General features: G+C 42.9%; 1 protein-coding gene across 1 annotated transcript in view; it reads left to right on the top strand.

The window, feature by feature from the left end:
* The window catches only part of LOC121555674 (protein CASP), a 165,514-nt gene that overhangs the window by 35,327 nt on the left and 116,565 nt on the right, over positions 1-13,622 (top strand). Inside the window, exon 3 of the mRNA XM_041869499.2 lies at positions 13,206-13,253. Coding sequence (XP_041725433.2) covers positions 13,206-13,253 — 48 coding nt within the window. The remainder of the gene's footprint in view (positions 1-13,205; positions 13,254-13,622) is intronic.

Here is a 13,622-nt window from a genome sequence, read left to right as displayed (position 1 = left end):
TCATCCATGTGACTATAAAAAAAAAAAAAAACGTGAAAGACTGTCTTGGGCTTTTATACATACATCGAAATCAATACTTTTCATCAGGTCCCATATTTCTTTAGTCCTGTAGCAGTTCAATAAAATGTGTACTAAACTCTCTTCATCAATACAATTCGGCAATAGGACAACATTGACTTTTATCAAAACTGCTCCACTTTAGTACAGCACGCACTGGTAAACGTCGTACAGAAATCAACCATGCAGTATCTCTGGCATTTTCGGACTATTGTGTACTGAGTAAACGTTTTATGCATTCTATAGTTTCTGCTGGGGTCAGGTTGGTGACTTCACCGTCGTACATTTAATCAGACATCAATTTATAAATCATTTTGTTCGAAATCACTATTCCAGTTAATATTCAAATGTTGAAAGTTGTCAGTAAAGTCGCCATAGCATGTGATGAGGTAAAACATTTTTGATTGATTTCCTACATAATTTTCCCCACCCCTGCAGGATATTTCTAGCTATAGCACTTCACACCTATGTTCACTGCACCGAGGCCTCCTAATGCTTTACTTTTAAAAAGAGTATCTCTCTTTGTTACCTCCCTATTGGAACCCCATGTTAACAGAACACGTGCATTATTGAGCCTTAGGATGTAATCATCAGTATGGGGGGAATATAACCCCTAGGAACATTAGCTTATATAATAATAATAAAAATAATATGCCATTTAGTAGACGCTTTTATCCAAAGCGACTTAGTCATGCATGCATACATTATTATTTTTTTTTTGTGTATGGGTGGTCCCGGGGATCGAACCCACTACCTTGGCGTTACAAGCGCCATGCTCTACCAGCTGAGCTACGGAGGACCACCCATACACAAAATAGACATCTTAACAATATTTATTCTACATTTCTAGCTGGTGTTCTGATCAGACCATTTCTAGCTGGTGTTCTGATCAGACCATTTCTAGCTGGTGTTCTGATCAGACCATTTCTAGCTGGTGTTCTGATCAGACCATTTCTAGCTGGTGTTCTGATCAGACCATTTCTAGCTGCTGTTCTGATCAGACCATTTCTAGCTGGTGTTCTGATCAGACCATTTCTAGCTGCTGTTCTGATCAGACCATTTCTTTAACCTCATGTACTATAGCTTATTTTCGATCCCAATCTCAGCACAATTCATTTCCACTTAAATAGATCCCGAGTCATTTAATTTCATCTTGAAGTTCTATATGGATGGAAGGTTTAGAAAGCTGATCACCCATTCAAACTCCTTCTGTTTTTTTTTTCTTCTTCATTTAACTTCACACCGGACACTTTCTCGTGTAATCCAAAATGATAATTGACGAAATGTAATTCTTGCGAACGAATAAAGACTTACGTCGTCGGCATAAGCAGAGACCACTACACGACTACTATTACCAACAGCTACACCTTTTTATCCTATCATCTTTTTAAATCCTTTTTAACAAGGGGCTGACGGCCACCACACAGTGTGCTGCACTAAGATGACAACCCTGTTTTACACCTCCCTCAACATTAAAGGCATACAGTAATTTTTTACAATTTTTATAAAACCATCTGGAAAAACATACCATTTTAATAACTGCCCATAAATACTCCCTCTAAATATAATCAAATGCTTTCTTCTGGTCTAAGCTTAGTATAAAAAAAAACGGACTCACACGGGGAGAATAGTATTTGTCATACTGTACAGAGGTTATCCCACATTAATCTCCCTTTTTAATATAGCTGTTCTCTCTCTCTATTATAACATCTGGAACATCATTCAATCTATTCATAATGACTTTTGCGAAAACTTTATGATCTACATTCATCATTGTGAGGTCTCCAATTATTCAATTAATATTCATCAGTCTTTTTGTATAGAAGAGACATGACACCGTGATTTAATTAATCATGAAGCATTCCGTTTTCCGTTCCTTGATTCAATACATCGGTTAACATTTCAGATATGTATGAAAAAAAAAAAAAAAAATGTATGCACTAACTAACTGTAAGTCGCTCTGGATAAGAGCGTCTGCTAAATATGTAAAATGTAAATGTACATTGTTTGCTGCCTCCATCCATTCGGGATTCAGTTTCAATTACTCAGTATTTTGGGGAAAAAACTGAAGAATGTAACTAAGGCTGGGAATGTCAATACAATCAAACTAGCAACGGCAATGACCACAAGTCAGTCATAATGTGGCTAATAGGCTAGCGTATCTATTTATGTAGCTATTTATTTAGTAAGCTAAGAACACGGAGCCTAGCGTTAGCTCGCTAACTAACTAGCTACTGGGAGGATGTCATGTCATTGGACGAGTGGGTAAGTGGCCGTCTTCTTTTCCCCCATATCGTTTATATAGTGGCTACAGATAGAGATGCAGGAGTCATTTGGTTAGCTAGCAAGAAATGTGAATCGCTTTGCTAGCTAGCTATGCTAAACTTGAACAACTATCCACAGTTAACACATCTCTTAGTTGTCAATCAAATGTATTTGGGATCGATCGAATGTGCGGGGAGCCAGGCAAGTTCCCATTCAATGATTTAAAACGTGGTTTGGGATAAGCATGCATCGGAAGGCAAGCTGCAGAAGGGCGAGCAGGCTACTATTCCCCATCGTTTATCAGTGTAATTTTGATGGCCAACTACAAGCTAAAAAGTTTGAGGATTTATCTACTGTTCCCTCGTTAGCTTTTAGCTTATCTTGCTCTGGCTAACAAACATTAGTTGTTGATCTTGTCGTTGATGTGCATAGGCAACTGAAGAAGGGAGAGAGCCTACCTGTTCATGGTTGTTTGATCAATAGGACTGTGAAGTTCCCAAATGTAAGACGACCCCCGTGGTGTTTACATATTTGCAGAAATCCATTCAGGTGTACTTTGTGGCTTTTGGCGAATGCTTTCTAATGATCTAAAGCTGTGCTGTTGCTACTGCCTGTAAAAACACAGTCCAGGTCAAAGTGAATGATGGCAGGCCCGTGTGGCAAATGGCTTATTTGCATATAGGCCTACTGTAGCTCTGGTTGGCTATGGTGCACCGGTCCTGGAATAGACATATGTTTTTATTAGGTTTTATTTACTGCAGTGTCTATTAATTGTCCAAACGCACGGCTGCTTTCCCACTCTATATCGATATAGAATTTTCACAAAGGCCTTACTGCACGTCATTCCCAAATATTCGATGAAAGTATGAAAATGTGAAAATGACCAAGTGGTCGCTTGTCAGAATAAATCAATAAAAGGCGTATCATATTCTTCCTGGGGGCGTATGTAAATAGATTCTAAAAAGGTTTAATGTTGCTAAAACTAGACAATCATCAGTTGCTGCTCTATTATCTTGCTGCTTTCAACATAGACACTTGGGACATGCTTTTAATATGAATATCGACATGGACAACAAGGAGGACTGGAAAATATAGACATGGAAAGGTCCCAAAATAGTGCTTCCTTTTTCCAAATCCTGAAGAGACTAACAGAAATTTCCCCAGGTCTGGATTGTATGACCTATTTGTTTATGTGTGTTGAATGTGTTATGTGACATTCCTGCTGCGTGGAATCATGAGGGAATTCTGTTTGTCCCGTTTCTCCCGGCGACGCCCCTGGGAATTCTTGTTGTGTGTGTTTCCAAGGCAACTTAACTGTTCAAACACAGACTGGAAACAAAGCATTGTTGTTGTTATCCGGAATGTCACCATAATGAATAATTTATAATGATGTGAATGATGTATGACAATATATTTCGATAGGATAGGCCATGTCTAGTGAGGACTGGAGAGACCCCAGTCAGCAGTACTTTCTATAGGATAGGATAGGCCATGTCTAGTGAGGACTGGAGAGACCCCAGTCAGCAGTACTTTCTATAGGATAGGATAGGCCATGTCTAGTGAGGACTGGAGAGACCCCAGTCAGCAGTACTATCTATAGGATAGGCCATGTCTAGTGAGGACTGGAGAGACCCCAGTCAGCAGTACGTTCTATAGGATAGGCCATGTCTAGTGAGGACTGGAGAGACCCCAGTCAGCAGTACTATCTATAGGATAGGATAGGCCATGTCTAGTGAGGACTGGAGAGACCCCAGTCAGCAGTACTTTCTATAGGATAGGATAGGCCATGTCTAGTGAGGACTGGAGAGACCCCAGTCAGCAGTACTTTCTATAGGATAGGATAGGCCATGTCTAGTGAGGACTGGAGAGACCCCAGTCAGCAGTACTTTCTATAGGATAGGATAGGCCATGTCTAGTGAGGACTGGAGAGACCCCAGTCAGCAGTACGTTCTATAGGATAGGATAGGCCATGTCTAGTGAGGACTGGAGAGACCCCAGTCAGCAGTACTTTCTATAGGATAGGCCATGTCTAGTGAGGACTGGAGAGACCCCAGTCAGCAGTGCTTTCTATAGGATAGGCCATGTCTAGTGAGGACTGGAGAGACCCCAGTCAGCAGTACTTTCTATAGGATAGGCCATGTCTAGTGAGGACTGGAGAGACCCCAGTCAGCAGTACTTTCTATAGGATAGGCCATGTCTAGTGAGGACTGGAGAGACCCCAGTCAGCAGTACTTTCTATAGGATAGGCCATGTCTAGTGAGGACTGGAGAGACCCCAGTCAGCAGTACTTTCTATAGGATAGGATAGGCCATGTCTAGTGAGGACTGGAGAGACCCCAGTCAGCAGTACTTTCTATAGGATAGGCCATGTCTAGTGAGGACTGGAGAGACCCCAGTCAGCAGTACTTTCTATAGGATAGGCCATGTCTAGTGAGGACTGGAGAGACCCCAGTCAGCAGTACTTTCTATAGGATAGGCCATGTCTAGTGAGGACTGGAGAGACCCCAGTCAGCAGTGCTTTCTATAGGATAGGATAGGCCATGTCTAGTGAGGACTGGAGAGACCCCAGTTAGCAGTACTTTCTATAGGATAGGATAGGCCATGTCTAGTGAGGACTGGAGAGACCCCAGTCAGCAGTACTTTCTATAGGATAGGCCATGTCTAGTGAGGACTGGAGAGACCCCAGTCAGCAGTGCTTTCTATAGGATAGGCCATGTCTAGTGAGGACTGGAGAGACCCCAGTCAGCAGTACTTTCTATAGGATAGGATAGGCCATGTCTAGTGAGGACTGGAGAGACCCCAGTCAGCAGTACTTTCTATAGGATAGGCCATGTCTAGTGAGGACTGGAGAGACAGGTGTGTGACTGTCCTCTATTAGCCCCATGTTCCCTCCTCTCTATTAACTTCTGTTACACGCAAAGCAACACACACGCTCTGAAGTCCTCTCAGAGAGGTGGTGTGGGGACTGAAGTCCTCTCAGAAAGGAGATGTGGGGGCTCTGAAGTCCTCTCAGAGAGGAGATGTGGGGGCTCTGAAGTCCTCTCAGAGAGGAGATGTGGGGGCTCTGAAGTCCTCTCAGAGAGGAGATGTGGGGGCTCTGAACTCCTCTCAGAAAGGAGATGTGGGGGCTCTGAAGTCCTCTCAGAGAGGAGATGTGGGGGCTCTGAAGTCCTCTCAGATAACTAGGGCTGGGCGATATGGCCAAGATATAGTATCATGGTATTTTTCAACATTTTGACGTTTTTTTTATGGTATCTGATGTTTTTGAATAATAAAAGCTATACATTTGCTTTATGAGTAGTAAGGGACACTGGGTTGGCAACACGTACATTCTAAGTGATTTCCATGGGTCTTTCTAAATTCTGATTTTGTTTTATCTTGTTCAATTCAACTTCAACCAAAAATAATTTCCTGCATTTTCTACATTTTCTGCAGTCATTTGAGGTCATTTCTACACTGCCACGTAGGGCTGCACGATATGGCCAAACAATCTAGGCCTTATTTTTAACCAAATGTTGCAATAGCAATTTGACTAGGGGTGTAAACTATACAAATGGACGTTACACACGGCGTATCCCATTTAACAAACCAAACATTCAAATACCGTTATAGAAGGTAAAGTAAAAACCGAAACCGGTCCTTATATCAATACTAGGATATAGTAAAATACAGGATACAAATAACCCAGTGATACAAAACGCTAGAAACACCTGCTCTTTCCATGACATAGACTGACCAGGTGAATCCAGGTGAAAGCTATGATCCTTAGTAATTTCACTTGTTAAATCCACTTCAATTAGTGTAGATGAAGGGGAGGAGACAGGTTAAAGAAGGATTTGTAAGCCTTGAGACAATTATACATTGTGTGTGTGTGTGTGTGTGTGTGTGTGTGTGTGTGTGTGTGCAAAACAAAATATTTAAGTGCCTTTGAATGGAGTAGGGTAGTTAAAGTTATCCTTTTTAGATAAAACTACACTAAATTATATTCACGTGTCACCAAATAATTGATTAAAACACACTGTTTTGTAATGAAGGTCTACAGCAGCCTCAACAGCACTCTGTAGGGTAGCACCATGGTTTAGCCGGAGGACAGCTAGCTTCCGTCCTCCTCTGGGTGCATTGACTTCAATACAAAACCTAGGAAGCTCATGGTTCTCACCCCCTTCCATAGACTTACACAGTAATTATGACAACTTCCGGAGAACGTCCTCCAACCTATCAGAGCTCTTGCAGCATGAACTGACATGTTGTCCACCCAATCAAAGTATCAGAGAATGACTCTAGTACTGAAAGCATAAGCTACATCTAGCTAGCACTGCAGTGCATAAAAAAAGAGTAGTTGACTCAAAGAGAAAGACAATAATTGAACAGTTTTGAACAAATTAATTTGTTCCAAAATGAAGGAGAAGCGAGAGAGAGCGCTATATTTGGTTGTATTAAAAAAAAAAAAAGTTCACTTAGCTAGCGAATGCAGCTAGCTAATTTGGCCTACTCAAACACCTGGCTCAAACAGAGAGGGATGCTATGTTAGCTAGCTGGCTATGGCTATCCAACACTAGAACTCTTCCAAGTCAAGATAAGCTTTTGGTCTTATTAATTTATTGCCCCCGGGGCCCGCCGGTATAACTGCTGAACTGCTTTCTGACTGTACACTGTACTGCGTGATTCTCTCGACCTGTGCACCTACGTTGTAAACTTTAATTCATAGGCTAGGTTGTATCAACCTCCATGATGGGTACAAGGAAAATTTGAGTATCATGTATTAGCCTAAACCTATCGATGTTACTTTGAGCTGGGTGAATGGAATATGAATGACAGTCGTACAGTATTCTATAATAGAAGGCCATGCTCATATAAAAAAAATATCTTAAGGGGCACCGACCGCCATTGCTATCAAGAATGGTCCACCACCCAAAGGACATCCAGACAATTTGACATAACTGTAGGAAGCATTGGAGTCAACATGGGCCAGGACCTCTGTGGAATGCTTTCGTCACCTTTTAGAGTTCGTGCCCCGACGAATTTAGCCTGTTCGGAGGGCAAAAGGCGGTGCAACTCAATATCAGGAAGGTGTTTCTAATGTTTTGTACACTCAGTGTATTTGATATGATAATATATGCCATTTAGAAGATGCTTTTATCCAAAGCGACTTAAAGTCATGCGTGCATAAATTTTTTACGTATGGGCGGTCCCAGGAATCGATTCCACTATCCTGGCGTTGCAAACGCCATGTTCTACTAACTGAGCTACAAAGGATCATACCATGGACCAGCTCTGAATAACCAGCCTAAAGAGTCTAACCAGCCTAGAGATCAGATGACATCAGACTAAATTAGACTCACCCACATCAGAGCAGGTTCGATTCATCCACATCAGACCAGGTTCGATTCATCCACATCAGACCAGGTTCGATTCATCCACATCAGACCAGGTTCGATTCATCCACATCAGACCAGGTTCGATTCATCCACATCAGACCAGGTTCGATTCATCCACATCAGACCAGGTTCGAGTCATCCACATCAGACCAGGTTCGATTCATCCACATCAGACCAGGTTCGATTCATCCACATCAGACCAGGTTCGAGTCATCCACATCAGACCAGGTTCGATTCATCCACATCAGACCAGGTTCGATTCATCCACATCAGACCAGGTTCGATTCATCCACATCAGACCAGGTTCGATTCATCCACATCAGACCAGGTTCGAGTCATCCACATCAGACCAGGTTCGATTCATCCACATCAGACCAGGTTCGATTCATCCACATCAGACCAGGTTCGATTCATCCACATCAGACCAGGTTCGATTCACCCAGATGAGTCTGTCTGCTTCATTATTCAGCCAGCAGGAGACCACCACAGTACTTTACTAAAGCTGTACTCTTCATGGGCTGTACAGAGTGCTCCTGATAATGGTGACTGAAAGGTTGTAGTACGTTATAATTCATGTAGTGTGGTTACCTGTGTGAATAATACATTCACGTTTTAGTCTTTATCTTTACTGAGAGCATGACACCATGATGCTACAGTGCAGTCGAGCAATGATGACATCACAACAATGGCCCAATTGCAGCGTGGTGTGGCTGGTATTGAATATACTTCTTTAAGGGTTGTGATCTGAGACGCTCCAGGAAGAAGTTCACCCTCCCTAAATCCTAACCTTGACTACAACAGGGCGGAAGACTAAAACCTGACCTAAGATGAGTGTCAGTAGGGACCACTTCATCCTCCTCCCAGCCAGACAGACAGACAGATAGCCAGACTGACGGAGTGGGAATTCCAGATCACTAGGTGATTCCGATGGCCGGCGGTCGGCAAGCAGCTGACCTCAGCCATCCATCTTACTGTGGCTGCCCTGTTGACACACAGACACACACTGAGTCTCTGGCATACATGCATGTGCGTGATAAACAGTTGACAGTGATTCATCACGTCTTTCCTGTGTGTAGACCTTCAGCATGCTTCCTGCTAGTTTTTAAATAACTAATCAGTCTGTTCAGCCAAATTTAGAGACTGGCTGATTTAAATGGGTTTAGGGGAAACTTGGGGCACTATTAAAGCTGCTCTGGGTCCTTCACAGAGCTGGGGGAAGCAGGAGGGGAGTGACTGTTCAGGGCCTGTATCCACAAAGCTTAGTTCAGGGCCTGTATCCACAAAGCTTAGTTCAGGGCCAGTATCCACAAAGCTTAGTTCAGGGCCTGTATCCACAAAGCTTAGTTCAGGGCCTGTATCCACAAAGCTTAGTTCAGGGCCTGTATCCACAAAGCTTAGTTCAGGGCCTGTATCCACAAAGCTTAGTTCAGGGCCTGTATCCACAAAGCTTAGTTCAGGGCCTGTATCCACAAAGCTTAGTTCAGGGCCTGTATCCACAAAGCTTAGTTCAGGGCCTGTATCCACAAAGCTTAGTTCAGGGCCTGTATCCACAAAGCTTAGTTCAGGGCCTGTATCCACAAAGCTTAGTTCAGGGCCTGTATCCACAAAGCTTAGTTCAGGGCCTGTATCCACAAAGCTTAGTTCAGGGCCTGTATCCACAAAGCTTAGTTCAGGGCCTGTATCCACAAAGCTTAGTTCAGGGCCTGTATCCACAAAGCTTAGTTCAGGGCCTGTATCCACAAAGCTTAGTTCAGGGCCTGTATCCACAAAGCTTAGTTCAGGGCCTGTATCCACAAAGCTTAGTTCAGGGCCTGTATCCACAAAGCTTAGTTCAGGGCCTGTATCCACAAAGCTTAGTTCAGGGCCTGTATCCACAAAGCTTAGTTCAGGGCCTGTATCCACAAAGCTTAGTTCAGGGCCTGTATCCACAAAGCTTAGTTCAGGGCCTGTATCCACAAAGCTTAGTTCAGGGCCTGTATCCACAAAGCTTAGTTCAGGGCCTGTATCCACAAAGCTTAGTTCAGGGCCTGTATCCACAAAGCTTAGTTCAGGGCCTGTATCCACAAAGCTTAGTTCAGGGCCTGTATCCACAAAGCTTAGTTCAGGGCCTGTATCCACAAAGCTTAGTTCAGGGCCTGTATCCACAAAGCTTAGTTCAGGGCCAGTATCCACAAAGCTTAGTTCAGGGCCAGTATCCACAAAGCTTAGTTCAGGGCCTGTATCCACAAAGCTTAGTTCAGGGCCTGTATCCACAAAGCTTAGTTCAGGGCCTGTATCCACAAAGCTTAGTTCAGGGCCTGTATCCACAAAGCTTAGTTCAGGGCCTGTATCCACAAAGCTTAGTTCAGGGCCTGTATCCACAAAGCTTAGTTCAGGGCCTGTATCCACAAAGCTTAGTTCAGGGCCTGTATCCACAAAGCTTAGTTCAGGGCCTGTATCCACAAAGCTTAGTTCAGGGCCTGTATCCACAAAGCTTAGTTCAGGGCCTGTATCCACAAAGCTTAGTTCAGGGCCTGTATCCACAAAGCTTAGTTCAGGGCCTGTATCCACAAAGCTTAGTTCAGGGCCTGTATCCACAAAGCTTAGTTCAGGGCCTGTATCCACAAAGCTTAGTTCAGGGCCTGTATCCACAAAGCTTAGTTCAGGGCCTGTATCCACAAAGCTTAGTTCAGGGCCTGTATCCACAAAGCTTAGTTCAGGGCCTGTATCCACAAAGCTTAGTTCAGGGCCTGTATCCACAAAGCTTAGTTCAGGGCCTGTATCCACAAAGCTTAGTTCAGGGCCTGTATCCACAAAGCTTAGTTCAGGGCCTGTATCCACAAAGCTTAGTTCAGGGCCTGTATCCACAAAGCTTAGTTCAGGGCCTGTATCCACAAAGCTTAGTTCAGGGCCTGTATCCACAAAGCTTAGTTCAGGGCCTGTATCCACAAAGCTTAGTTCAGGGCCAGTATCCACAAACGCTGTTCGGGCCTGCACCAAAGCTTAGTTCAGGGCCAGTATCCACAAAGCTTAGTTCAGGGCCTGTATCCACAAAGCTTAGTTCAGGGCCTGTATCCACAAAGCTTAGTTCAGGGCCTGTATCCACAAAGCTTAGTTCAGGGCCTGTATCCACAAAGCTTAGTTCAGGGCCTGTATCCACAAAGCTTAGTTCAGGGCCTGTATCCACAAAGCTTAGTTCAGGGCCTGTATCCACAAAGCTTAGTTCAGGGCCTGTATCCACAAAGCGGTAGGGTTGCTGATCTAGAATCCGACTTTTAGATCGTAATGAATAAGATTGTATGGACAGATCCTAGATTAGCACTCCTACTCTGTGGATACAGGCCCTGAACTAAGCTTTGTGGATACTGGCCCTGAACTAAGCTTTGTGGATACAGGCCCTGAACTAAGCTTTGTGGATACAGGCCCTGAACTAAGCTTTGTGGATACAGGCCCTGAACTAAGCTTTGTGGATACTGGCCCTGAACTAAGCTTTGTGGATACAGGCCCTGAACTAAGCTTTGTGGATACAGGCCCTGAACTAAGCTTTGTGGATACAGGCCCTGAACTAAGCTTTGTGGATACAGGCCCTGAACTAAGCTTTGTGGATACAGGCCCTGAACTAAGCTTTGTGGATACAGGCCCTGAACTAAGCTTTGTGGATACAGGCCCTGAACTAAGCTTTGTGGAATAATAAAACAGTCTAGTGTACTGTAGTCTAGTGTACTGTAGTCTAGTGTACACTGTTTAAATAAAGGTTATATATATATATATATATATATGTATGTATGTGTTCCTGATCTAAAGTGTGTCTATCTGGAGCCATCTGGACAGGATTACCCATTCTGTCCTACTCTAGTGTACTGTAGTCTAGTGTAGTCTAGTGTACTGTAGTCTAGTGTACTGTAGTCTAGTGTAGTGTAGTCTAGTGTAGTGTAGTCTAGTGTACTGTAGTCTAGTGTACTGTAGTCTAGTGTACTGTAGTCTAGTGTAGTGTAGTCTAGTGTACTGTAGTCTAGTGTAGTCTAGTGTACTGTAGTCTAGTGTACTGTAGTCTAGTGTACTGTAGTCTAGTGTACTGTAGTCTAGTGTACTGTAGTCTAGTGTACTGTAGTCTAGTGTACTGTAGTCTAGTGTACTGTAGTCTAGTGTACTGTAGTCTAGTGTACTGTAGTCTAGTGTACTGTAGTCTAGTGTACTGTAGTCTAGTGTACTGTAGTCTAGTGTAGTGTACTGTAGTGTACTGTAGTCTAGTGTACTGTAGTCTAGTGTACTGTAGTCTAGTGTAGTGTAGTCTAGTGTACTGTAGTCTAGTGTAGTCTAGTGTACTGTAGTCTAGTGTACTGTAGTCTAGTGTAGTCTAGTGTACTGTAGTCTAGTGTACTGTAGTCTAGTGTACTGTAGTCTAGTGTACTGTAGTGTACTGTAGTGTACTGTAGTCTAGTGTACTGTAGTGTACTGTAGTCTAGTGTACTGTAGTCTAGTGTAGTGTACTGTAGTGTACTGTAGTCTAGTGTACTGTAGTCTAGTGTACTGTAGTGTACTGTAGTCTAGTGTACTGTAGTCTAGTGTACTGTAGTCTAGTGTACTGTAGTCTAGTGTACTGTAGTGTACTGTAGTCTAGTGTACTGTAGTCTAGTGTACTGTAGTGTACTGTAGTCTAGTGTACTGGAGTCTAGTGTACTGGAGTCTAGTGTACTGTAGTGTACTGGAGTCTAGTGTACTGTAGTCCAGTGTACTGTAGTGTAGTCTAGTGTACTGTATTCTAGTGTACTGTAGTGTAGTCTAGTGTACTGTAGTCTAGTGTACTGTAGTGTACTGTAGTGTACTGTAGTCTAGTGTAGTGTACTGTAGTCTAGTGTAGTGTAGTCTAGTGTACTGTAGTCTAGTGTACTGTAGTGTACTGTAATCTAGTGTACTGTAGTCTAGTGTAGTGTACTGTAGTCTAGTGTACTGTAGTCTAGTGTACTGTAGTCTAGTGTACTGTAGTCTAGTGTACTGTAGTGTACTGTAATCTAGTGTACTGTAATCTAGTGTAGTGTACTGTAGTGTAGTGTACTGTAGTCTAGTGTACTGTAGTGTACTGTAATCTAGTGTACTTTAGTCTAGTCTAGTGTACTGTAGTCTAGTGTACTGTAGTCTAGTGTACTGTAGTATAGTGTAGTGTACTGTAATCTAGTGTACGCTCCACTGCATCTCTAAAGGGCTTTAGTCTATCTAACTAACTGTATGTGAATTTGCATGTTCCCAGAGATACACACTTCACTGGGTATCTAATCAGAAACTGCTGACTCATGCTCTAATGCCATGCAATGGGACTGTGGGGGTGAGGTTAGGTTGCTTTAAATGTGGAAATGTGCACAAAAATTTCCTATGTACAGGGTTGATGTGGTCAAACAGGCTGATGCCAGTGTGAGTGAAACCATTTGATGTAAAACAACAACAGTATAAATTAGTACTGTGTGTTTATCAGTGTATTCAGTGACTCTGGAAACGATCCATTCTAAACGGTTTCTTCTATGTCTTTCAGGATGTAAGAAAACAGGTGGCTCCCCTGCTCAAGAGCTTCCAGGGAGAGGTAAGACTGTATCTGTATTGTATTACATAGATGGACTGTGAGTAACCTCTTGTATTGCATTACATAGATGGACTGTGAGTAACCTCTTGTATTGCAGTACATAGATGTACTGTGTGAGTAACCTCTTGTATTGTATTACGTAGATGTACTGTGAATAACCTCTTGTATTGTATTACGTAGATGTACTGTGAGTAACCTCTTGTATTGTATTACATATATGTACTGTGTGAGTAACCTCTTGTATTGTATTACGTAGATGTACTGTGTGTAACCTATTGTATTGCAGTATGTATATGTACTGTGAGAGTAACCTCTTGTATTGTATTACATATATGTACTGCGTGTAACCTATTGTATTGCAGTACGTAG

This window comes from Coregonus clupeaformis, unplaced genomic scaffold (genome assembly GCF_020615455.1).
Source record: "Coregonus clupeaformis isolate EN_2021a unplaced genomic scaffold, ASM2061545v1 scaf0219, whole genome shotgun sequence".
NCBI lineage: Eukaryota > Metazoa > Chordata > Actinopteri > Salmoniformes > Salmonidae > Coregonus > Coregonus clupeaformis.
This window is presented reverse-complemented; position numbering and strand designations above follow the sequence as displayed.